The sequence below is a fragment of the Miniopterus natalensis genome, chromosome 4 (assembly GCF_054644295.1).
Source record: "Miniopterus natalensis isolate mMinNat1 chromosome 4, mMinNat1.hap1, whole genome shotgun sequence".
NCBI lineage: Eukaryota > Metazoa > Chordata > Mammalia > Chiroptera > Miniopteridae > Miniopterus > Miniopterus natalensis.
The window spans coordinates 21,074,918-21,098,899 of record NC_142084.1 but is presented as its reverse complement, the minus strand read 5'-3'; the positions used below and the strand labels follow the sequence as shown (position 1 = coordinate 21,098,899).

The window sequence follows — 23,982 nt, the reverse complement described above, 5'->3', positions numbered from 1 at the left end:
CCTCTGTCTCTCTCTGCTTGCCCAGGCCTCCCTGGCCCTTGGGCAGGTCTGCCCCCCTCATGGTCTGAAATTTATCTGGGTAACAACTATCTGTCTTGCTCTAGATCGTGAATTGAATGAGGGCTTATGCTGCTCCCTCAGTGTGTCCAAATGACTCAGCACAAGGCTAAACCAACCTCTGATGTCTATCTGGTCTTTTGGAGTAGAGACCCCTTCCCTCTTCCAGATCCCAGCCCAACCACCCAGCTCCTTCCGGCTAACAGTACAGCTGGCTGCAGCTGAGACTAAGGCCTTGACCTAGGGTCAGGTTGGTCCATGCCTGGTGCAAGAGTTTCCTCTATAGCCAGAGCCAGAAGGGGCCAAGCGGAAGAAGGTGAGAGGCCCAGGAAGCACAGGAAATGCCTTTCTGGTGAGCACCTTAACCCCAGCTTCCCAGAGAAAGGAATGTGATACTGGCCAAAGAGCTCTGGCCAGGTGACACCTGCCTGAGTGTTCATACAGGTGTGGGCAGTTAATGCCAGTAGGTATTGGGCATTCGGGCAAAGGTTATCCAAAATCCCAGCTAAGCATATGCTGGGGGCACAAACAAAGCAGGCTCATGACAGAATCAGCCTGTTTCTTGAAAAGAACCTATTAATTCAATTAAGGGCCTCATGGGGAAAGGTGGAATTTTGTAGGACTAAGAATATTGTCTTGCTTCTCTTTGAAATGACCTTTGGGGGAAGTGGGGAGCCATTCCATCATCATCACCATTCCCTGAGGCCTTCCTTAATCTCGGCTGGCTCTGTGTGGGGACAGTGGCATCAAGCCCTCTCCTTCTCCTTGCCCCCCTCAGCTCCCTCCTGGCCTGGAGGCCACCCTGCCCCCTGTCTCCTTCACCCTTCCTGCCTCTCTTGCTGACACCCGGGGCATTTCCTGGAGTCCAGGGCCCTGCCCTCCTCTCTCCCGTCTGCGCGCTGAGTCACAGCCCCTGGCAGCCCTGCCTCCGACCCCAGGAGGCCTCTCGGGCAAGTAAGGGGCCTCTCAGCCCCGGCAGGGCTGGCCAGATGGAGGCCAGGCTCCACAGCAATAACCATGGCAACCGGCGGGGGGTGGGAAGAGCTGGCATTTTGAACTGGTACCAGGAACTGAGGGGCAGCACACTGCTGAACCAAGAGGGGAAATGTGCCCTCCCAGGGCAAAAGCACTCTTATTCCATTTCAGAAAGAGCAAAGTGATATCCAGAGGTCTTAAAATATACACTCACAGGTATAGGGCTTATTGCGTGCCAGGCACTGTTCTAAGAGCTCTGCAGGCATTCATCCATTTCTTCCTCACCAATCATAGAAGATAAATACTATTCTTATTAGCCCGTTGTTTGGATGATGTCACTGGGCACAGAGAAATTAAGTGGCTTGCCCAGAGGCACACATTATGTGGGGGAGCAGGGCTTTGAGTCTGGGCTCTGCAGCCAGGGCCCTTCCAAGCTGCCTCAGAGGTAGAGCCATGGCCTGAGGGAGGGTTTACCTCGAGTGTGATCTGGGACTATAGTAGGTGCATGTTAGTATCCAGAGGAGATGGTTTCTGTCTTGGGGTGGAGGGAGCACTGTAGACAGAGGCTCGCTGCTCAGGTAACATTCTTTTCGGGGGAAGAACAAGGTGTGTGGACAACACTGTTCTCTGTGTCAGCAGATCATTCTTATGTGGAAAGGCCACCCTGGGCTGCAATAATATAGCTGGGAGGACTCCTCCTAACCCCAGAGGAAACCTGACCTCAGTTCTCAGGTTGTTGGTGAAGGAGGAGCCAAAGCATGGGGACAATCCCTGGCCTCTCCATAGCCTTGAGGGGTGTGCTGAGGACCTGGAGTCCACCTGGCTCTGTTCCACTTGTCCCAGAGTGGCTGGCACTAGAAGTTGCCTAGGACAGCACTTGGAATGCCTCCTACAGGCCAGGCAGGGCAGATCCAGGTCCTGGGGCATAGCTAAGGCCCAGGTGCCCTGATGGGAGGGGAGGTAGAGGTGTGCTCTGAGCGGAATGGATGTGTACAGATGGATGTACAAGGGCTGTGGGTCAGCCCCCACTCCCATCCTCCACTCTGCCCCACAGCCCTTACTTTCCTGTCCTGCTTGCTCATAGTCATCTGAGACTGCAGGGTGGGCAGGTGGGAGAAGGAAATATAAGAAGGGAATAAAAGGTGGGCCCTATTTGGATCAAAGTCTCACACCTCACTTGCCCACTAGGTCCTCAGCTGGGCTGGCCAAATCACTGGATGCCTCCAGACCTAGCAGGGCAGCAGGCTGAGGGTCTTTCCCCTCGTGACACCACCCCCTCTTGATTTCCTAGGATCCTCCCGCCGCTGGAAGGCCCCCCTACCCAGGTGTCCCCTAGCAGCTCCGAACTTGGCGAGGGCTCCCAGCCTGATTGGCCAGGGGGCAGCCGCTATGACCTGGACGAGATTGACGCCTACTGGCTGGAGCTCATCAACTTGGAGCTCAAGGAGATGGGTAGGTGACCTGCCAGGCTGAGAATGGGATTGGGGGCAGGCCAGGCAGGGTTTTCGTCTGTACCCCAGCATCCTTGCCCTCAGAAGGACAGTAGCCATGACTGGGCTTTGGTACTGAATGGATCTGGGGTGATAGTCCCTGCAGCATTGCTGATTGGAGAAGTTATTTGGTGTCTCTGTGCCTCAGTTTCTGTAGCTGTCAGGTGAGGGTGATAATAGCATGTAATTGACTTCTTGGGAATAGCGTTAATAAGCATGACTGTTACAGGAAGAGTGAGGGAGCACACAGTGAGTGTAGGATGACAAATGTGCCCAGGGACAATTGGTGTGGACTTCCTGGCTGGAGTCCACTAACATGTTATCAGGGCCAGCTCTGTCATATTCACTACCTTCAGAGGTCCACAGCTCAAGCAGTGGATTGCCCATGGAGCCAGCCACATCCCAGAGATGTTATCTGCATGTACACATAGTATGTGTGTGGTCACAGGCAGGTTGTCTAGAGTCAGAACACAACAGGCCCCAGGGCCTGTGAGATCGGATGGTCCAGCCCATTCAGTTTTCAGACAATGGAGCTGAGGCTCATGACAGTCGACCTGTTTTCCCAGGCCACATCAGATGAATGAAAACCTTCCCATCCATCTGCCTGGAAAAGCCGGACTTCTTACTCCCTCCCCTGTTTTCCTCACAGAGAGGCCAGAGCTGGATGAGCTGACACTGGAGCGCGTGCTGGAGGAGCTGGAGACGCTGTGCCACCAGAATATGGCGAGAGCCATTGAGACGCAGGAGGGGCTGGGCATCGAGTATGACGAGGACGTTGTCTGTGATGTGTGCCGCTCTCCCGAGGGCGAAGATGGCAACGAGATGGTCTTCTGTGATAAATGCAACGTCTGCGTGCACCAGGTGGCCAGCTCCCCAGTTGCCCCCATCCACATTGTGTCCTCACACGCAGCCTGGGGGGCCCCTGCCTGGGGCTGGCCATCCAGACTGTAGGAGTGTAGCAGTACTGTGGGCATAGCCCCTAAGAAGGAGGGCAAGGTGGGAGGAAGGGACTGGCATGGGTGCCCTGTGGTGCCCGGGGACACCTAGGGCCCCTTGGCTCAGCACCATCAGCCAGACCTGAGTAAACGCGCATCGAATGATCTTTCTGTGCTCTCCTGTCAGCCTCCCTCAGACTCCCCACTAAGCACCCAACCCCCCTGCTTTCCTCTTGTTCCTCACTGTGCTGAACTTACAAAGAGGCAGCACAGTATAGTGACTGAGGGCAAAGCCTGGAGCCAGACTGCCCAGTTTCAAATTGTGGCTCTGCCCTTTACAAGTTCTGTGGTTTTGGGCAAGTTTCTTAACCTCTCTGGACCTCTCTGTCCTCAGCTATACATAAAAGTAAGTTGTTGTAAGGTCTGAGTTGTTTGCTTTGAACAGTACCGTTAAGGGCTCTAGTATTTGTTACCATTATTGATATTATAAACTGGGTCTGGCCTGACCAGGCCCACGCCTTTTGATCTTGGGCATCCCTGGGCCTTGTTTGCAGCAGACTTGACTAGAACACAGTGAACCCACTCTGGCTCTGACTTTGAGCCCCCCCCCCCATGCACTGCTGTGGGAGCTCAGAGGGGCTTTGCCTGGCTGATGAGTGGAAGGCAGTGCACCCCCATTCACCCACATCCCTTACACTCAGCAGCTCTTAGGTTCACGAACCTTGGGCATGACTAGGAGGGCCCCCTCACAGGTGCCTGTGGCAAAAGACGGAAGGTCTGCTCCTTGTCTCTGGCAGCATACGCACCAAAACTTACACTCCACTGAAGGCAGTTCATGGACCCTTCTGAGGTCCCTCACTGATTAGGACCCTCTGGATAAAGTGACTGTCCTCCCAGCAGAAGGCAGACCTGAGCCCTTTCACAGAGGACTGAAATGATGACATTTCAGGCGCACAACGCAGACAATCCCTCAGGTCTCCTTGCCAGAGCCTGGTAGCAGTGTAGCATTGTAGCTCCTAGCTGGACTGGGGCTGGGACCATTCACAGCTGACTGCTGACCAGATGCAGACTGACCAATGCCCCTGACCTGTGACCACCCTGCTCTCTTCCCAGGCCTGCTACGGGATCCTCAAGGTGCCCACAGGCAGCTGGCTGTGCCGGACGTGTGCCCTGGGTGTCCAGCCAAAGTGCCTGCTCTGCCCCAAGCGAGGAGGAGCCTTGAAGCCCACCAGAAGTGGGACCAAGTGGGTGCACGTCAGCTGCGCTCTGTGGATTCCTGAGGTGGGCAGGTGTGGGGGCAGGTGGCCCTGGGGAACAGCCATGGGGAAGTGGGTCTGCGTGGAACTCAGAACTCAGGTAGCAGAGCACTGGGAAAGGAAGGTGATGATGGGCCCACATAAAATTGGACTTCAGGTGTCGAGCTTGGGAAAACCGGGGGAGTGGCCCCCAGGGAGCTTTGCTATAGACTTGGGCAGAATTCAGGTGGTGGTTTCCATGGGAAAATGGGATTATGGGCTCCTGGGGGATCCAGTGGTTGGTCTGAGAGCTGGACAAAGTCAGGCAGGTTGTGGGTCCACCCCCATCGAGGCAGTTGTTCCAACCAAAGTCAAGCCGCCTCTTTAAAACAAAAGCAAGCCAACTGCCCTAAAAGGAAGCCAGGTGGCAAGCCTAATTAAAAGTTGGATAGTGGGCCTGCTGCTGTGGCTGTGGGTCTGAGTCTAGGTGGGGAGGGGCCATGGATTAGAGACGAGGCCCACAGTGAGGTAGCAGACGCCCTGGGCTACCAGGGGCATCCCATTTTATTTGAAATGGGAAATGCTGAAATCCACTGGAGTTTCAGCCCCAGCCCTGCTATGTGCCTTGACCCAGAATGAGGCCTCACTCCAATGCCGCCTGTGCCTGGAAGCAAGCCAGGTGGCCCTGTCAGCCGGTGGCCCTCACCTTCCTGGGCTCCCAGTCTGAAGGACCCACGTTGCAGTCTTCTGTGATGATGGTGGTTGTGCCAGCAATGGTCACTTGCTCCCAGATCAACTTCTGGAAGGCTGGGACTCCCACTGAGTACACCCTGGACTGGGCACAGCAGGGACAGAGAGAACCAACAAGGACCCCATCGTGGGGGCCCTGTGGTTTGGGACCTCTGGACAGGACCTTCTTCCATCCTTAGGCATGTGCAGTGGAGAGGGGCGAGTTGTGCCCCAGAGATGTGGACATGGGTGTAGACCTGTCCCCATAGGAGTGACAGAAGGGTCTAAACAAAGGCACATCCCCATTGGCCAGGAAAGCCCTGGAGGCCTCCAAGAAGAGATGCTACCCTGAGACCATTACTTGCTGCCCAGAAAAACAAAATAAATACAAATTATGATAAGAACTTTGAAGTTGCTATCGACAAAGGCCTGAGGTACAGAAGAGAGGCAATCTTGTATGTTCATCCGGACACACACACCCGGAAGCATCTCTGTCTTGAGGGCCACGTAGTCATAGGCACACACACTCACTTACACTACTGATGTGCACTGTCTCACACAGTCACAAACAATGTAAGATTGTCACAGGTGAGCTCACACTCACCCAGTGGTCAGCTTGGGACAGTCAGGAAGGATTTGGGATCCTGGGGATCTCCCACCGCCCTGTCTGCCCCCCGCCTGGTTTCAGCAGACAGCCCCCCGTTTGGGGATCCTTGGGGCAGGCTGAGGACAAGAGGCCTGATGTAGCTCCCTGTGTCCTGCCCAGGTCAGCATCGGCTGCCCCGAGAAGATGGAGCCCATCACCAAGATCTCCCATATCCCAGCCAGCCGCTGGGCTCTGTCCTGCAGCCTGTGCAAGGAGTGCACGGGCACCTGCATCCAGGTACATGGCCGCTTCACCCCGCTGCCGCCCGGGAGCCCATGCAGGAGCCAGGTGCCGCCACCCTCCGCCCGCCCCATGGTGCTGCAGACAGAGCCACTGATGGGCCAAGGAAGCCTGAGGCTGGGACCAGCCAGAACCCCACTGTGGGGCATTTCTCCGTCCTCAGTGCCCCTAGGCACGGGGTACAGGCCTGGGAAGCCAAGGCCCACCACCCCGTTGCAGTGCTAGGGGCCTTGACATATTAAGCTCAAGACCAAATGTCTTGATGCTTAATAAATACATTGACCTGACTTCTGTCATCAAACATGACATGTGGCAGGGATAGGAATCCAACTTAGGCTCTTGCCACACAGGGCAGGGCTGCACTACTCCACGGACAGCAGTTGTGATCACAGATGGCTGGGCCGACCCGCATAGGTCCTCATTTGGTAGACCTGAGAATTTGCATTTCCAGCAAGTTCCCAGGTGATAATGCTGCTGCTGGACTACAGGCTGGGACGTAGGGAGTATCCTGTCTCTCATTCGTCTCTCCAGGAACAGTTGTCATTGCAAACACTAGCTGTGCCTCCACCCGGTTGTAAGGCTCTCAGAATGGCTTGTGAGTGCAGCGGAAATGGTCACTACAGTTGGGTGGATTGTTGCTGACACAGTTATCAGCTGCCCACGGCCATCGTCCGAGGCTAGGGGGGAGGGGCAGGTCCCGAGTTGGCCCTGGGCAGGTCCTGAGTTGGCCCTAGCTGCCTGGGCAAGAGGAGAAGAAAGGGATCCAAGTCCAGCTTCTCTTCCCTGAGGACAAAGGAGGGGCACAGCTCCCCATCTTAGATAACGTTGCAGGAGCAGAGGAAGCAGAGACCCATCACCAGTCTCTTTCCATGCCTCTGATTCCAAGGTCATTTTGCCCACAGGCATGCAGCTTGCCCCCAAAGGGGTTGTCCAGTCGTCTGCTTGTTTTCTTCCCCAGGGTGTAAGGTGCTGAACCCTGTTTCCTTTCCAGCACCCCCTTCCCACCTGCCATAGCTCCCTCCATTCCCTGAAGAATGTTAGGAGCTCATGCCATTTTATTTAGGGTCTCACCGCATCCTTCGTTCTCGGAACCCTGGGGGATGCCCACATGCTCCTTACCTCCCATCAGGGCTCCCTCCGTTGCCTGACACTGCCCTTCCTGTCCCTCCAGTGTTCCATGCCTTCCTGCATTACGGCGTTCCACGTCACATGCGCCTTTGACCATGGTCTGGAAATGCGGACTATATTAGCAGACAACGATGAGGTCAAGTTCAAATCATTCTGCCAGGAGCACAGTGACGGGGGCCCAAGGGTTGAGCCCACATCTGAGCCGGTGGAGCCCAGCTCAGCTGGTGAGGACCTGGAGAAGGTGACCCTCCGCAAGCAGCGGCTGCAGCAGCTGGAGGAAGACTTCTATGAGCTGGTGGAGCCGGCTGAGGTGGCCGAGCGCCTGGACCTGGCCGAGGCGCTGGTCGACTTCATCTACCAGTACTGGAAGCTGAAGAGGAAAGCCAATGCCAACCAGCCGCTGCTGACTCCCAAGACTGACGAGGTGGACAACCTGGCCCAGCAGGAGCAGGACGTCCTGTACCGCCGCCTGAAGCTCTTCACACACCTGCGGCAGGACTTGGAGAGGGTGAGTGCACCCGTGGCCCGCCTGCCCGGCCGCCAGCCCAGGAGGCCTTTCCACCCCTCGCTCACTGCTCTGGAGCAGCTGTGGCTCACCAGGACTCACCCTGCGCTCTGGCCCGGGGGCTGAGGGCCTCCAGGTCTCAGGCAGGGTGGAGGTTACTGACTTTGCAGAACAGGGAAGGATCCAGCTCTTGGGTCTGAGTCCCTCTTGTCCCAGCCCTTTTGAAGGCCTGGTGAAGGGTGGAGGCCCTGCCAGGGTCATGAAGCTGGGAGATAACAGAGCTGGGGCATGGACCTAGGCTTCTACCTCCTTGTGGCTTCCAGCCCCATTTGTGGCCTCTGTGGGCCCTGCCTGATCCCAACACGTGAGCTCCTGCTTAGAGTCAGAGGCAGGAGAGAAAATGGGAATGACGAGTGAGTTGAATCAGCCAATAAGTATTTGCTAGGCCAGGGCAGGGAAGACAGGTGTGAACGCAGCTGCCAGGGCTGCTGGACAGAGGAAATGGTGTGAGCAGAGGGGTGAGGGTGGATTGGAGACCCGCAGCGGTCTGTATGGCATGAAAGGATGGAGCTGGGTAAGTGAACCATAGTGCTCTAGAAGCTGAGGAAGAATTTTAAGGAGCACTGTCCTGCTGTGACTGCCACTTCCAGACACTCACCCCGAGGGGGGAATCACAGGGCCTGGCGGGTTGGCCAAAACCCCCAGCTGTGAGCTGAGAGACTGGAGATCTTGGGTTGGTCCAGGAACCCAAGATGAGGAAGGAGTGCAGACTCCATGGTTTTGGGCTGAGCTATGGAGGTTGGGGAGCAGCAAGAGTTGCTTTCCTAGAGCATGGAGGCCCCCAAACCTCTAACCCCTCCTATTCCCCCAGAAAGAAGGTGAGGGGGTCCTGCCTTCTCTGGGGTGTGCCCTTGAACTTGGCTTTTTTGGCACCCGTCCTCTGCCACCTCCAGCTGATAAAGTACAACCCCCGAGTTGGGGGCAACCCTAGGCTAGGCTGTGTGGGGAGGCCAGGGGGCAGGCTCACTGATTTAATCATCACCCTAGAACGAGAGGTGAGAGGTGGATACTCAGTCCTAATGAGCAGATGAGGAACCTGGGGTTCTGAGAGGTGAAGTGACAGGAAGCTTCAGAGGACAGTGTGTGTTCTAAGAGATGGATTTAGACCTGAATGGGGAAGGGGGTTGTTAGAAGGACTGTTGGCTTAGTCTCTATTCTGTACCTGTCCTTAGCTTATCAGTCCCTGAACCTCCCCACCCCCCTTGTTAGCTGGTATAGGTGCTCCCAGGGTCAAGGTTGCCAAGGGTTAGGATGCCAGCTCTGGAGCAACCAGAGCTGCCGCACAGATCCCTCCGGTCGGGGACAGAGTCCTTCAGAGTCAGGTGTGAGCTAGCCCACTTACTCCTCCAGGAAGAGGGTGCCACCCGGCTTTAATCTGTGCAGCTTCTTAGGGCTCAGGAGGCCCTGTCAAAATGCTGCTTCTCCAGCAGCCATGGAGCTGGGCTGCTGGCACCAGCTGGGAGCAAAGTGTGGGTGTGCACGGCCATGTGCCAGGTCGAACCCCTCCAGGTCCAGCCTCAGGATCTTTCACAGCCCTGTGTGGGTGACCTGAGTAAGTGAATAGAGCTGAGAACTGTGCCACTGAGGAGGCTTTCTGCAAAGATCCAGGCCTGGCCAGCAGGCCTAGTCTCTGGCCATGGCTCAGTACCAGTGGCTGAGAGTATCCAGCCCACGACTGGGCAGTGAGCCAGCTTGGGCTGGACCCATTGGGGGATGCAGGGTAGGAGTTGAGATTGAGACCTTGGGTAGCCAGGGTTTGCCTTCGGTTCAGCTCTTAGTTCTGTGTGTTCTGAGTTTCAGTTTCCACTTCCCTGGGTTTCAGTTTCCTGGTCTTTAGAGTGGGAATAAGGATGGCGCTAAGCTTGGGGTCCCAGTGAAGATGGGGGACAGAGCTCAGCACAGCGCCCCCCGTTGTTAGTGGTGGTTATCACTGCTGCTCTGGCTTGTGGAAGGGTGGCCGGCTCTCAGGGTGGGCTCCACGGAGAGTTGAAAGGCAGGCCCAGCGCCTGGGACCACAGGACACCCTCCCTGACTGATCTGTCCCCAAGGCCAGGCAGGAGTTTTGCTGAAAGAAGCAAGAACCGAGGCCATGCTGCCGCTACCATGAAATCTCATTTTATGGTCAGCCTCCAAGATGTGCTTTTCTAACAGTTTAGCCATAGGCCTCGGCCCTGGTAGGCAGCTCGGGAAGGCGTGGCCACTGCAGCCTCCCGGAGTTATTCTCAGCTGACAGAAAAATTGCAGTGCTGACGAGCAGCTCGGCCGCGGGTGTCCCCTAGCAACCAGAGGCGCGGGGCTCGCTGCTGGGGGCCTGGGTCTGGTTACAGGGGTGTATGCCAGAGCCTGACCTGGCCGGGTGGGGCCCAGAGGGCAGGGGCAGCCCTCAGACACACACCTCAGCGGAGGCTGGCAGTGTGGGGGCTCCCCCAGGCCTCATTTCCACAGCTCTCCCGAGAGAGGAAGATCCTGCACCTGCGTCCCTTCCGTTGCTCACTCCCCGTTCACTGTGTCCTCAGTGCCTGGATTGCAGTCTGCTTGACCTCCCACTGAAGCAGCCTTGGCCTCCAGCACTCTGGCTCCTCAATCCCTATGGCTCCCATCTCTGGGACTTTCCAACCCATTAGTGCCCCACCCCACTCAAACCCTGTCACCACCTCCAAGTCCCCACACCCCCTGCTCCCCAGATCCCCACATTCCCCTCCTTAACCACAGCCTCGGGTTCTTCCTGCTCACTCGCCTCCCAGGCCCTCTCCCCTTCACTGTCTCTTCTTCATTGGCATTAGCTCACTGCCCGGGCCCCTGCCCCTGTATAGAGGCTACACCCCTGGCAGAGTCTCCCCCAGTAGGAGCCACTCTCTGCCCAGAGGAACAATCCCACAGCAGTGAAGAGGTGGCTCCTCAAGGTGCTTGCCCCCAAGCCTCGGCAGGACCCAAGGCAGCAACATTCTGGGCTCCCCAACTCCCACCTATCTCCACTCCTACCCACCTCACTCAGGGCCCCCATCTGCCAACAGAAACCTCATCTCCCATTCCCCAGACCAGAACCCTCCAACTTCATGCCAAGAGATCCCTCTGTGCCCATTCGCTGGCTTTCCTCCCATCTCCTCCCATCTCCTCCCGTCTCTCCCACCCCAAGGGTCCCTTTTCAGCCCCCACCCTGCAGCACAGGAGTCTCTCCCCCCTTCGTCTCCAGGATTCCACCAGGATATGAATCTACTTTACCATCTCCCATCTTCAAAAGCTAATCCTCCCTCCCCATCTCCCTCTAGCCGTGGGTTCCCCCATTCCCATCCCCTTCTGTCCTTTCCCATAATCCCTCACTGCTCGTACTTCCTCGCTTCCCCCTCTGGCCAGCTCCTGCCACCACAGCACTGCAGAACCAGGGCCAACAGCGTCCATCTCCCCGTGTCCAGTAGCCACTTCTCCATCCTGTCCCCTAGCCCTCTCAGCAGTGGTTGCCACAGTCAGTGATGCCCTTGCTCTTGAATAACTTCTCCTGTTGATGCTCTGACCAGATCCTCCCTTAATCCTCCCGTTCTCTCTCCCTTTCTGGGTTCTCCTCGGTCTAGTGAGCATTTGCCACACTCAGCCTGACCTCTCAAAGCTGCATCAGCTCCACAGCTTTGCTCCCCATCAGTGGGACGGCTCCAGCCCACACGTCCCTCCTGAGCTCCAGCATCTCATGCCCAGCATGCCCACAGGCCCAAAGCCGCTCCTCCCACGACCTCCATCTCCATGAATGCTAACTAATTACTCCTGAGGTTCCAAATGGACATACACTTAGGCGGGAGACACTCTTCAACCCCACACAGAAGCCATTGGATGATTTACATTTCCAGAAGGTTTACGTTTACATTTTAAGAAGATTGCTCTGGGATAGCAGAGGGTCCAAATGGCTGGTTGTCCAGCTGAAGATGATGGGGGGGTGACTAAGAGGTGAGGGAGCTGATGGCAAGGAGTCGTGTTCCCTGGGAAGGACTGATGGGCATGCTGACGGGGCAGCTATGAGGCAGATGAGGAGGACCTAGGACATTAAGGATCACTCTGGGGTCTCAGCACTTACACCCACCCCCATCAAAATCTCTGCACAGCTCTGCTTGGCCTGGCTCAGCCAGGCCTCAAAGCCTCACACTCTAGCCACAAGCTTCACTCTGCCTCTCCCCTGCCTGGCCTTATTCTGGATTCCTGTCCCCAGCCTGTCCCCCTCTCTGTGATCAACTCCCTCTTGGCTTAGCTGCCCCTTCCTCCAGGAAGCCTTCCTCATCACCCCCAAGCCTGGTGCAGAGTTGCCTGGTCCTGTCAGTACTTGGTCAGCATCTGTCTGCCCAAGTGGGCAGCAAGTCCTGAGAAGAAAGGGACCCAGATGGCCTTGCTCACTGCTGCACCCAGGCCCCAACACAATGGGATTTCACAGAACCACAGGGACGTATGGGAGGAGGTGAGGAAGTCAGGCTGGGTCGTAGGGTGTGCACCCATGGTCTAGCCTGGGTGCACACACAGGTGGCAGTGCCATGAGAGTCTGTCCTGCAAGGTCAGGACTGGAGCAGGCGTTCTGGGACCTCCTTCACAAGGCCCAGGAAGGAGGTGAGGATACTCGTGCCTACAGAGAGGTCCAATCGCGGCCACTCCCGGGCCAGAGGGAATGGTGCTCATGACAGCAGGCCAGGGGCTCTAAAACCCAGAGATCACTCCCAGGCAGCTTAAGGACATGAAGCCTGAACTCGCCCTTAAAGAGAAAACCCAGCTGGAGACAGAGTACTGGTTTCAGCTGGAAAGACCCTGGTGGGGCCCAGGATTTCAGCTCAGCAGCTCCTGGCCAGCTGTCCCTGTTACAACAGGTTCTGACCTAAACCGAAGGTGACATCAGAACAAGAAAGTGTTTCAAGGAAGGGGGTCTGGTCTTGGCCCAGAGAGCAGCCGGTGAGGGTGGGAACGCTGGAGGAAGTTGCCACCTGGACAGACAGCAACATGGCCCGTCCTTCAGGTGCTTCCAGATTAGCTGCAGGGAGTGTCTGTCTCCCAGGCCCTAAGAGGCTCTTGCTAGCTGGCCTCAGGGGGTCAGAGGCCCCTGCCCTTCCCTGTGAGGAGCTCTGTCTCTGGCTGAGCGCACATGGCCATGTGGACATGGGGGCCTGGGCCAGCTTAGGGGTGGGCCTGGCTCAGGCCCCAGAGCAGCAGGTAGACCCAAGTGGGTTGGAGAATCCCTGTCTGCACGAATCTGCTGTGCTGGAATCTCGCTCTATGCACCATCGCCTTTTGTGTGTGAGGATAGGAGGTGGGTTTTCCCATGGCTGAAGAGTTTCTTTGGTGGGAAAGAGGCCTCGGACAGGAGGCAGAGGGGTGGACTTGGGGACCTCGCGAGGCCCCGATGAGCCGTGGTGCACTGTTTGTAGAGGAGAGCAGCCGTGTTAGAAGGGCCTTGGGCAGCAGCGTGGCCGACTCAGCCAGGAAGGCGGAATCACCAGCCTGAGCTAACCAGATGCTCTCTCTGCTCACTGTGGCTCAGCCGGGGCCACACGGTCAAGGCTGTGCTCAGCCCTGTGTTTTGGATCAGAGAATTGTGGCTTAGGGCTAAGGACACTCAGGGTCTGGGAATTGATTCCCAGATGTCCTGGGCAGGTTAGGCAGTGGTGTGTCCCCCCCCCCGATCCAGTCAGGGGTGGTTGCCCTGGAGTAAGGTGGAAACTGTCTCTTGTGTTTCCTCAGGTTAGAAATCTGTGCTACATGGTGACGAGGCGCGAGAGAACGAAACACGCCCTCTGCAAACTCCAGGAGCAGATATTCCACCTGCAGATGAAACTTATTGAACAGGATCTGTGTCGAGGTAGGCGCTTGCCCTGCCTGACGCCGGCCACCTCGTGCGCACACTCTCAAGGGGCTGGGTCCCAAGGAGGGTGTGTCTGTGGGGCCTGGTTTGGGGGCATGTGCATGGGGTCCGGGGCCACCAGCCCCTACCCCTACCCTCCGTCATTCAATAACTGGGCCGAGAAGGGGACCTCCCCAGGGTCCCATGTATGTATTGTTAGGCGGGGAGCTAGCGATTGGAATGTGGGCATCAGGCCTGTCCTCAGAGAGCTTTCTAGTTCCCTGAAGACACCCAGGTAGTGCCAGGACCACAGTGGTTCAGGAGTAAGCTGCATGTAAACGGGTGGACCAGAGGTCCTAGCGGCTCTGTGCTGGCCCTGGGGCAGGAAGGGCCGGGAGCCGGCCAGCTTCCCTGACCTGGTGCCTGCGTGTTGATCTGAAGAAAGCGGCTGCCCAGTGAGAAGTCCTGTGCGCTCTTTCGCTCTGACCTCAGGGGGTTCAGGCCCTGTGCCGGCCGCTTTTCCTCTGTTTTCTTCGTATTCTCCTGCATCATGTGCACTTTGATCTGGAAATCAAAGGCCAGAGAAGCTCTGGCATTGATCTCATCTGTTGGTTGTGGGGATATTGCCAGACACGGGGCCCTTCCTGGAGTTCCTGGTTCACATGTTAAGGAGAGCAATGTTTGACCCAAAAATGATGCTCTCGTGTTGGATTATATGCGGCAGAAATAGCTGGGTGGAGAGAGATTTTGAGCCAGGGTCTGCCACTGCCAGTTCAGCCTCTGGGTCAGGCTAGGCCTGGAGTGGACAGAGAAGAGAGTTGGCAGGCCACCACTAGAGCCGATGACTGAGGACCTGGTACTGCCCACCCCTGCCTGAGAGCCAAGCTGCCTTGTCTGTACTTTGGGATCACCACCCACTCTGGCCCAAGAAACCAGGAATGTCAAGTAAAGATGGTGGGTCACAGTCATGCAGAGCTCAGAGTTCACCATGCACCCCAGGACTATGGCAGCTTCCTGGCTTCCAGAGTTTTCCCAGGCTCCCTCTCATCTGTTGATTGGTTCCATGAGCACTAAATGACGGTGGACAGGATGCCGGGCCCTGTGCTGGGCACTGCGGGGCACACTGCTATAGACTGAATGGACAAGGTTCCTACCCTTGTGGAGCTCGCCACCTGGAGAGATAAAGGGAAGTGGTGCCCAGGGGACTGCGGTGGTGCTGGTTCAGGGACAGAGGTGTGAGGATGGCTTTATGGCAGCAGGTTCTGGAACAATGTCTCAGGCTTCCTAGGACCTCACTGTGACCACACACCCAGCTGCAGGAGAGACACAACCGAGGCAGCAGTTCCCTGAGGCACAGGATTCCAGAAACATGTTCGAGTTGGAACATTTGCAGCTCCTAGCCCTGAGTGGCTACAACAGGCAGCCCTTGTTCAGGGCAGAAACCGGTTTGCCTCTGCCCAAAGCTCACACCCTCGGTGTTGTGCACTTGACCCCTGGGGTGGGACGTGGGCTACAGGCATGTTGCCAAGGCCTGTCTGGCCAGAGGGCTTGAGAAGACTTCCCAGTGGCAGTGGTATTTGCTTTGAGCTGAACCAGGTGAAGGACGGGACAAGGAAGGAGCATTTTTGGAGACCTAGAGGCCAGATCTTGCCTTGTTAGAGAAACTGGAAGGAGGCTGGCATCGGTGCAATTTGGGCAGAAGGAAGATGTCTAACGTGAGGTTCAGGGGTTGCCAAGGCCGGCTATGCAAGGTCTTGTGACCCTCAGAAGGAGCTCAGACTATGCTGAGAACAGTGGGGACCTCTGAGGCCCAGTGTGAGGTTGCACAGGGAGTCAGCAGCAGAGCTGGGACCACACCCCTAACACCCTTAAACCCTTACTCAGGAAGCCCTCCAGCCTGCACCAGAGAAGCTGGGAGAATATTCCTGGCAGCTGTCCCCCCCCCCCATATGTCCCTCCCTGCTCAGTGTTCTCTGTGGCTCCCTAGACCCTTGTGATTGTGGACTGAAGGAATATGAAGGCCAGGTGTGCAGCCAGTCTCCCATCTGTCTGACCTCAAAAGCGGACCAGGAGACTTGCTCAAGGGGACTAACCAGTGTGAGGACTGTAACCAAAACCTCATGACTCCTCAGATAGTGTTTTGCCCACCTTCATGTCCAGCTCCTCGGCCTGGCATTCATGCCCTCCCCTGTCCATTCACCTCCAGCCAGCCTTCCAGCCACCAGGACTCTCCCAGGATCTGTGGGCCATGTAGATCAGGCTGTGGTCCAGATCCTGCAAGGTGGTCCTCCACCCTCTTTGTGGCCCTGTGCCCTCCCCAAGCCCTGCCAGAGCAGCAGTGGGCAGTTATCACACAGCCCCCCACACCGCTTGTCCCTTGACTCACGGGAACCCCAATTATCCCAAGCCCCCGGGGGCTCTGAGCCTGGGGTACAGAGGCAAGGCAAGGTGACCTGGATGGTGAGGCACCAGGCGAGGGAGGACCCTTGGGGTGATGTGCAGTGGCCTGGGCTCTGGCTGAGGCGGTTTGGGGTAACCACCTGCTTTCTCTTTCCCTGGCGCAGAGCGGTCTGGGAGAAGAGCAAAGGGCAAGAAGAGCGACTCAAAAAGGAAAGGCCGCGAGGGCCCAAGGGGGAGCCCTGAGAAAAAAGAGAAACTGAAGGCAGGGCCCGACTCAGTCCTGGGGCAGCTGGGTAAGTGGCCATGCTGGCCTGGCAGACTGGCCGGGCTCACACAGTGGCTCTGCTTGCCAGCCCTCCATGTAAGGCCAGTACTCCCCCCGCACAGAGCCGGAGGCCCACAAGGGGTAGCCAGGCCCTCCTTTGCCCAGGCACTCACACCTCCCAGCCATGAAGCAGACTAGGGTTTCAGAGCCCTGGCTGCCACCCCCAGAAATTCCCCTTTTGTAGACCTGTAGGCTGTGCCCAGGAGCTCAGGAACTAACTGCTCATTCTACTCACCAGCGTCCTGGGTAGTAGATTTCCCTGGACGCCCTGAAGGGACCTCTAGGCCATCTGGGCCCTTCTAGGAGCCCAGCGAACATTCATGACAGAGAGACCCAACGGACTGGCTGAAGGCACTGGCCCAACCCATCTTCACTGTCACAGACCTTCTTACTGCTGCCCCCTTAAGCCAAGCAGCCCTGAGGGGACCTCAGCAGTGGGCTTTATCTCCCAGGATGTCACATGCTTCCCCTAGAGCACTTCTCAGGGATCGTGGGGGAGCCCCCTTGGGTCTCCTTCTAGACCTCACCTCTAGCACAGAAGCCCCAGGTCATTTTTTATGTCCCTCAGTCTAGGAAGGGGACAACTTGGGTCTCTAATTATCTGTCCCAAGACCTGAGTAAAGGAGGGATGGCGCATAGCTAGAGCAGACCCTGGCATCCAAGAGGAACCTTATAGGCTGATACATTGCCACCCTATTCATGCCAGGCACCGAGACCCAGGTTCCTTGTTTTGGAAGCTCTGGGAGGAAACGTGCATAGAAATCCAGCGCCCCCTGGTGGCCTTCGGGCATTTTCCTCCCTCCGTTCCCTGCATGCCCAGGATGGGGGCAGGTGGGCAGGGCCTGCCTCAAGGGTGTGCACCTGTGCAGTGTCAAAGGCTCATACTTGTTTTAATGTTCTACTGTAGCCACTTTGAAATTCTTAATAATTTTTTAACAGGAAGCCTGCAGTAGCATGTTGAGGAGGGACGGAGGGATTCCTGAAAGAGGGTGGCACTTACACCTACTGGTATCTCACCTTCCTCCTCTCTCCCCTCCACCAGGCCTGTCCACCTCATTCCCCATCGATGGCACCTTCTTCAACAGCTGGCTGGCACAGTCAGTGCAGATCACAGCAGAGAACATGGCCATGAGCGAGTGGTCACTAAATAACGGGCACCGTGAGGACCCCGCTCCGGGGCTACTGTCAGAGGAGCTGCTGCAAGACGAGGAGACGCTGCTAAGCTTCATGCGGGACCCCTCACTCCGCCCCGGCGACCCTGCCAGGAAGGCCCGTGGCCGCACCACCCGCCTACCTGCTAAGAAGAAACCACCACAGGATGGGCCTGGTTCACGGACCACTCTGGACAAGCCCCCCAAGAAGCCCTGGGGCCAGGATGCTGGTGGCGGCAAGGGGGGTCAAGGTCAAGGACCACCCAGGAAACCACCACGGCGAACGCCTTCTCACCTGCCGTCCAGTCCTACAGCTGGGGACTGTCCCATCCCAGCAGCCCCCAGGAGCCCCCCACCGCTGGCCCCTGACACCCCCGATGAGGCAGCCCCAATGGCTGCCGACTCGAATGTCCAAGTGCCTGGCCCAACGGCGAGCCCCAAGCCCTCAGGCCGGCTGCGGCCGGCCCGCGAGAGCAAGGCAACCCGGAGATCATCGGGTGCCAGGCCTGATGCCGGGACAGGACCTCCTCCTGCTGTGGCCGAGAGGCCAAAGGTCAGCCTACACTTTGACCCTGAGACTGATGGCTTCTTCTCTGATGGGGAGATGAGCGACTCAGATGTGGAGGCGGAGGACGGCGGGGTGCAGCGGGGTCCCCGGGAAGCAGGGGCTGAGGAGGTGGTCCGCATGGGGGTTTTGGCCTCCTAAATCACCTCTGGCCCTCTCTCAGGCCCTGCCCTAGTCTCCCCCATGAGGCCTCAGCCCAGTCACAACTGCCATTTCCAATCTGCTGAGTGTCCCAGACCCTCAAGGCTGCCACTCCGTTGTGGTTTTATTTTTAATATAGAGAGAGTTGTGAATTCCACACTGTTGTCTTTCCTCTGTGCTGGCCTAGGACATTAGGATTCCTTCCACAGCTCTGGCTGCAAGGACCAGGCCAGGTCCTGTGCAGCACCCCCGTTGCAGCAGCATCCCCACCTGTTCCATGTGGCGTTGCTGGGCTCCCAGCTAGATGCAGGCAAGGTGGTAAGGAGCTCAGGACGCCAGCCCGCTGCCACTGGGTGACACAGACTGTCGTTTGGGCATTATTTCATGGCAGATGGGCGAGCCCCACCCTGCCCTTGAATTCCACTGGAGTCCATTTGGGGGGTCCTGCTGCACTCCACTGATCCCCAAGGAAGTATGTAGTAAGTGATTCGCAGCCAGAGTCTACTCACTGTCACAAGCACAACGAGCTTATATGAGAAAGCACTGAGGGGGCGCAGAGGGCCCCGCTGGTTCCAGGGGAACCACAGCCGTTCCTATCAACCCACATCTAAGGCCTGCCTGCCCACCCCGTGACCCTCCACTCCCTTGCTGCTCTGCCCCTGCCAGCGCCCAGCCCTGCAGCTCTGGGAAGGGGTTTCCAGAATCCTTCCTGAGCTGTGCCACTTACTCAGGGGACTCCCAAGCAGCCAGCCACCAGTGCCAGTGGAGGGCTGCCAGGGAGGGCCAGTGCCCAGATGGGGGCGTGGGGCTCAGACTAGCCTGCTGCAGAGAATCCCTCTGGGGCTCCAACTTCCTTTCTTCCTTAGGGGCCAGTCTTGGCCAAAGTCTGGTCACTCCCAGACAGCTGACCAGACCGTTTGCCTTTTCAAGTTTCCCAGTCTTGCTAAGAGATGAGCTGCTTCCTCGGTTTCCTTTTGGAAACTCTTACTTCCAACTAGCAGTGGGATCCCGGGGCCCAGGCGGCCATGCTGGCTGCTGGGGCTGTTTTAAGTCTTGCTGGAGGCTCCTGGTTCCTCTCCCTCCGAGCCTTAACCCCCTTTCCCAGCCGTGCCCTCCCTCTCCGCCACCTACCCGCCTTTCCTACCCCACCCTCTAGGTCCCAGGTAGTTGCCCTGAAGAGTTTTAGTGGAGTGGCCCCAGGGTGATAGCTCAGGGAACAAACACAAAAGGAATTCAGTGAAAACAAGGTTTTTTTACATTTGTGAATTACTCCTGGGTCACTTCTGCCACTGGTAAAGCCAGAACTTCTCCAACAAGAACCTTGCAAAAGTCCAGTGAATCAGTCGAATCATTCTATGGATGCCAAAGAATATCTTGACCATAACACAGCACAGCCTGGACCTAACAACCTGTCACTTGGACTTTTTTTAATGGAGTTCTTTAGCAACAAAGTACAGAAACATGCTCATTGCACACACCCAAGGAGACGAGCCTGAGCTCCTGGAGAGGATGCCGTTCTGCGACTGCGGGAACCGGATCGGGGTTGGATTTCACATCCCGGACGGGCCGCCGTGAGCTCTCAGAAACTCAGACTCGCGGGGCGGGGGAGGAACATGCGGCGAAACCAGCAGGGCCAGCGCCTTGACTGCGAGGTTCCCCCCGCGCAGACGCAGAGCGCAAATCAGTGGGATGGGGAGCAGCTGACCACTCACCCCCGACTCCAAAACGATCAAGGTACGACAGTGGCGTTGTCATCGACACTCAGTTTTATGTGAATTTTAGCAAAACGGAAAACAGAGATAATGACTTAAGTTCAGGGGATCGGACAAGTGTGTCCAGTTGGGATGGACGCAGCCGGCTTCGAGGATTCTGGGTGTTGGGGTGCCACGAGCTGCCGTGCAGTTTAGTCTGTCTGCCGCCTCAGTGGCAGCGGCCAGGGCAGTGTCCGCAGCAGCGTCCCGACCCCATTCTGTTTACTGCCTTTGAACAGACCTTCCTTCCCCGTGCTTCGGGTCCCAGCCCTGTCTGTGCTGGATGCTCAGTCTGACCTCGCAGGAAGCAAAGGGATGAGCTTAAAAGAACAACCAAACTTTCGTGGGGCGCAGGGGTCGGGGTGCCAGGAATGGCTCAGGTCCAGTAGACTTAGCACTCGGCCCCTGGCCCCTTCGTCTGTCCCGAGGCCGAGTCTGGGCCCCCTGGAGGCAGGAGAGCAGCAGGGAGGGAGTGCAGTGGGGCTGGCCCAGGCGGGGCAGCCAGCACTCGGGGGGCCTCTGCTCAAGTTGGCCTCTAGATTCTGACCCTCTTCTCTCTTGGCTCTTGCTTTGATTGGACTGGATTGTCCCTGGGGCCGTGTCCTGCACAGAGCCCAGGGGTCTTGTTAGGATGGCTGGTGGGGGCCCCTTCCCTCCCAGGCCAGGCCCTAACCTTTCCTCATCGGGCAGCATCCACCTTTAGGATGCCCACCAGGCTGCAAGGAGGACCAGGGTGCCGATTCCCCTCCTTTCCTTTTCACCATTAGCCGCAGCCCCTTCACTCTTTTTCCGGCCTCCTGTCCACTGTGTTGACGGCTTTGCCGCCCCTGAGGGTGAGGTGGGAAGAGAGCAGAAGAAAAGAGGCCTTCCCGGCCCAGAGGCTGGGCAGAGCTTGTACTTGACCACAACGGCCCTCGGTCACTGGCCCTCAGGGAGGGAGAAGCTGCTCTGTGACTCGTTCTGTCTGTCACCCTCATTTTTCCCAGTCCCAGCTGCCCACGGTCACCTTCCCCTCATCACAGTGAGAAAAGATATTGTCAAGGAAAGTATTTTTATGGATCATAAATGTATTTTACAGCAAATGAGGAGAAAGGTAGAAGGGTTTATTTTATTTTATTTTATTAAATGAGCTCTGACTTGGTGACAGTGTGTGAGCATTTGTAAGGATCTCGGCGTCCTTGGAGACGCCACCCAGGTTTCCACACGGGGGTTGGACTGTTGGTATGTGAATGTGTGTGTGCCAGGGCACGTCTCGTGTGTCCGTGTTTACGCGTCTCTGTGTGTGGTGGATGGGCACACTGTGGGACTTTCTGGGGCAATTCCTAGAGAACCAACTGCCCAACTCTAACAGACTTTGGCACCAGCTGGACTTGGCGTTTCCTTGCTCACTGCCAGATGTGGCCAACCTCTGCCCATGTCCAAAGCTCTGCAGGATGGTCTGGATGCCTGTAGCAAGGCCCTCGGGGAGGCCACTTCCCATGCCCCTGGCCCTGCTGGCCACATTGGTCAAAGAGCCAGGGCCGGAGTCCGGGACTTTTGGTTGTTCTTTAGGGCACTTCCTGCCACCTTGTCCCTCAGATGCACAACACTGTGCTCCACGTCGGCTCGGGGTGGGGAGATGATATGAATGTCACAGGAGGAGACACCTTCTGTCTTTGTTTCAAAGAAAGTGATGTGCCATTTGTTAATATACAAGAGAAATATTGAAAATATATTGAAAAGAGCAATCTTAAATTATTTTTGGCTTATGTTGCAATATTTATTTTCTTGTATTAGAAAAGATTCCTTTGTAGAGAAAAAATGTATTTTTCATTAACGCAAAGACCTATTTCTCCTTTTTGTACATTGTCTGTGTTCGCTACCCTTAATGAGCAATAGAATGTATGGCCGCCCTGCTGTGGCCAGCGCCCACCGTGCCCTGCATGACTCTGTGTTGCCGCTGCTACGTAGCTTTCAGCCCCATCCTGTCCTGCTCACTCATGGGGCTTTCCAGACCTGGCCCCCACCAGGCCTGTGTCTCAAGGAGCCCTTTGCACTCCTCATGTGTTGGCAAATGCAGTTAATAAAGCAATGTTTTCTGTGCTGGTTGGTGTGAGGCTTCGTGGCATTGAATGGGGCACAGGGTCCAAGAATCCTGTGCATGCACCCGACTGGGCTCAGTGAAATAGCAGTGTTCCCTGGGTGTCTCAAGGGACCTGCTGCTACCTCCTAAGGAGTCATAATAATGATAGTCGTAGGGACCACTCTATGCGCCAGGGGCTGTGCTTAAGGGCTGGATTTCTTTTGCTCCTCACCGTTGTCGCCCCCTGGGGTTCAGAGCAGATGAAGGATACACCCAATATACCCAAAGCCACACCTCTGGTAAGAGGTGAAGTCCTGGATCACAGGCAAGACTGCTGGATTCTTGCCACCCCCATGAGCCACCTGCCAGGGACAGTGGGAAGGTTTGGGAGGAAGCTTGGCACCTGTCCCTACATCAGTAAGGATTTTGCCCAGGTTTGTGTTTCATTATTTTCTGAGCACCGACTCTGCTCCAGGCTCTGGAAACTGTGGGAAATGTCACCGTTCCTGCCCAGGGCAGCTCACAGTCCAGCAGGGACACAGATGAGGGAGCTGGGAGTCATGGAGGCCTGGGCTGATGCAGGGGGCATGCAGGAAGTAACACCATTCATTCATCAACAATGAATCTATTGACCACACACCTGTTTCTGCCAGTGTGCTGGGTTGTATACTGTGCATGTCATCAGGACCCTGCCCTCCTAGAGCTTCCAGACAATGGAGACCTGAAAAATAAAAGCTGCTTGCCCAAAGGAAGCTGGACAGAAGAAAGGGGCAAGAAGCATTCCTGGTAGAGGGCTTGGCACAGGCAAAGGTAGGTCAAGCTATGGGCAGAGGGGGTCTTAAACCTCAGAGCCCAAGGGGAGGCTATGTAGAAAGGGGATTGAATTGGGAATCTAGCTTCTGGAGCCACTGACTTCGTTGTTTAAGACAGCAAATTTGCCCCATTTTCTCACTAGTGCAGTAGGTGGCAGGTCCCCAAAGGCACTTCCAGATTCAAAGTTTTGTGACTCCACAAGCATTGGAAATAAGCCTGGGGGCTCCTGGGAGGCCAGCCCACCTCGCTGTGGTTTGGAGCAGCACTCAGCCAGCTGCCCTGGGCTCAGCACTGTAGCCTCCCTTTTCCCACGGCCAGAAGAGCCATGCAAGGTCCCCCCACACTCCTGCAAGACCCACACCTGACAGTGCACCCAGCTGTTAGCTGTGGGGCACCTGTGGGTTGGAAGCAGCAATGTTCAATAGGAATATAGCACCCATAATAATAGTAGCCACACATTTTAAAAGTACAGGAAAATGAATTTTAATAATTTTATTTAATCCATTGTATCCAAAATAAGATCGCTTAACCATGTAATTAATATAAAAGTTATTAATGAAATATTTTACATTCTTTTTGTGCTGAGTGTGTATTTTACACTTACAGCAAGGACTGGCCACATTTCAAGCTCAATATCCATGTGGCTAACAGCTACTCCATTGGGCGGTGCAGCCCCGGAGTTAGTCACCTGTACCTTGGATTGCCTTAGCCTCATATCTGATCAGTGCTCCTAGGCCTTCACTCCTGTCACTGCCCCTGCCATCCCTGTCTTCTGAGAGCCCCTGAGGACGGGACAAGCGTAGGCTGACCTGGTTACAGCTTCCCATGGAAGGACAGTTCTCTGCCAGCCTCTCCCAGGAGGGGAGAGCCCACTCATCCACACTTCAGTCATGCCTGCCTTGATTCAGCACTCACTGAGCACCTACTGGGCCCTGAGGCCACTGGGATGACCTCAAGCCCCAGTGGAG

At 56.4% G+C, this 23,982-nt stretch overlaps 1 protein-coding gene across 1 annotated transcript in view; it reads left to right on the top strand.

The window, feature by feature from the left end:
• JADE2 (jade family PHD finger 2) overlaps positions 1-22,221 on the top strand; it is a 47,127-nt gene extending 24,906 nt beyond the window's left edge. Inside the window, exons 5-12 of the mRNA XM_016197549.2 lie at positions 2,324-2,484; positions 3,172-3,383; positions 4,571-4,738; positions 6,188-6,304; positions 7,479-7,943; positions 13,707-13,824; positions 16,371-16,499; positions 17,574-22,221. Of these exons, the coding sequence (XP_016053035.1) occupies positions 2,324-2,484; positions 3,172-3,383; positions 4,571-4,738; positions 6,188-6,304; positions 7,479-7,943; positions 13,707-13,824; positions 16,371-16,499; positions 17,574-18,388 (2,185 nt within the window). The 3' untranslated portion in view covers positions 18,389-22,221. The remainder of the gene's footprint in view (positions 1-2,323; positions 2,485-3,171; positions 3,384-4,570; positions 4,739-6,187; positions 6,305-7,478; positions 7,944-13,706; positions 13,825-16,370; positions 16,500-17,573) is intronic.
• The last annotated feature ends 1,761 nt before the right edge of the window (positions 22,222-23,982 follow it).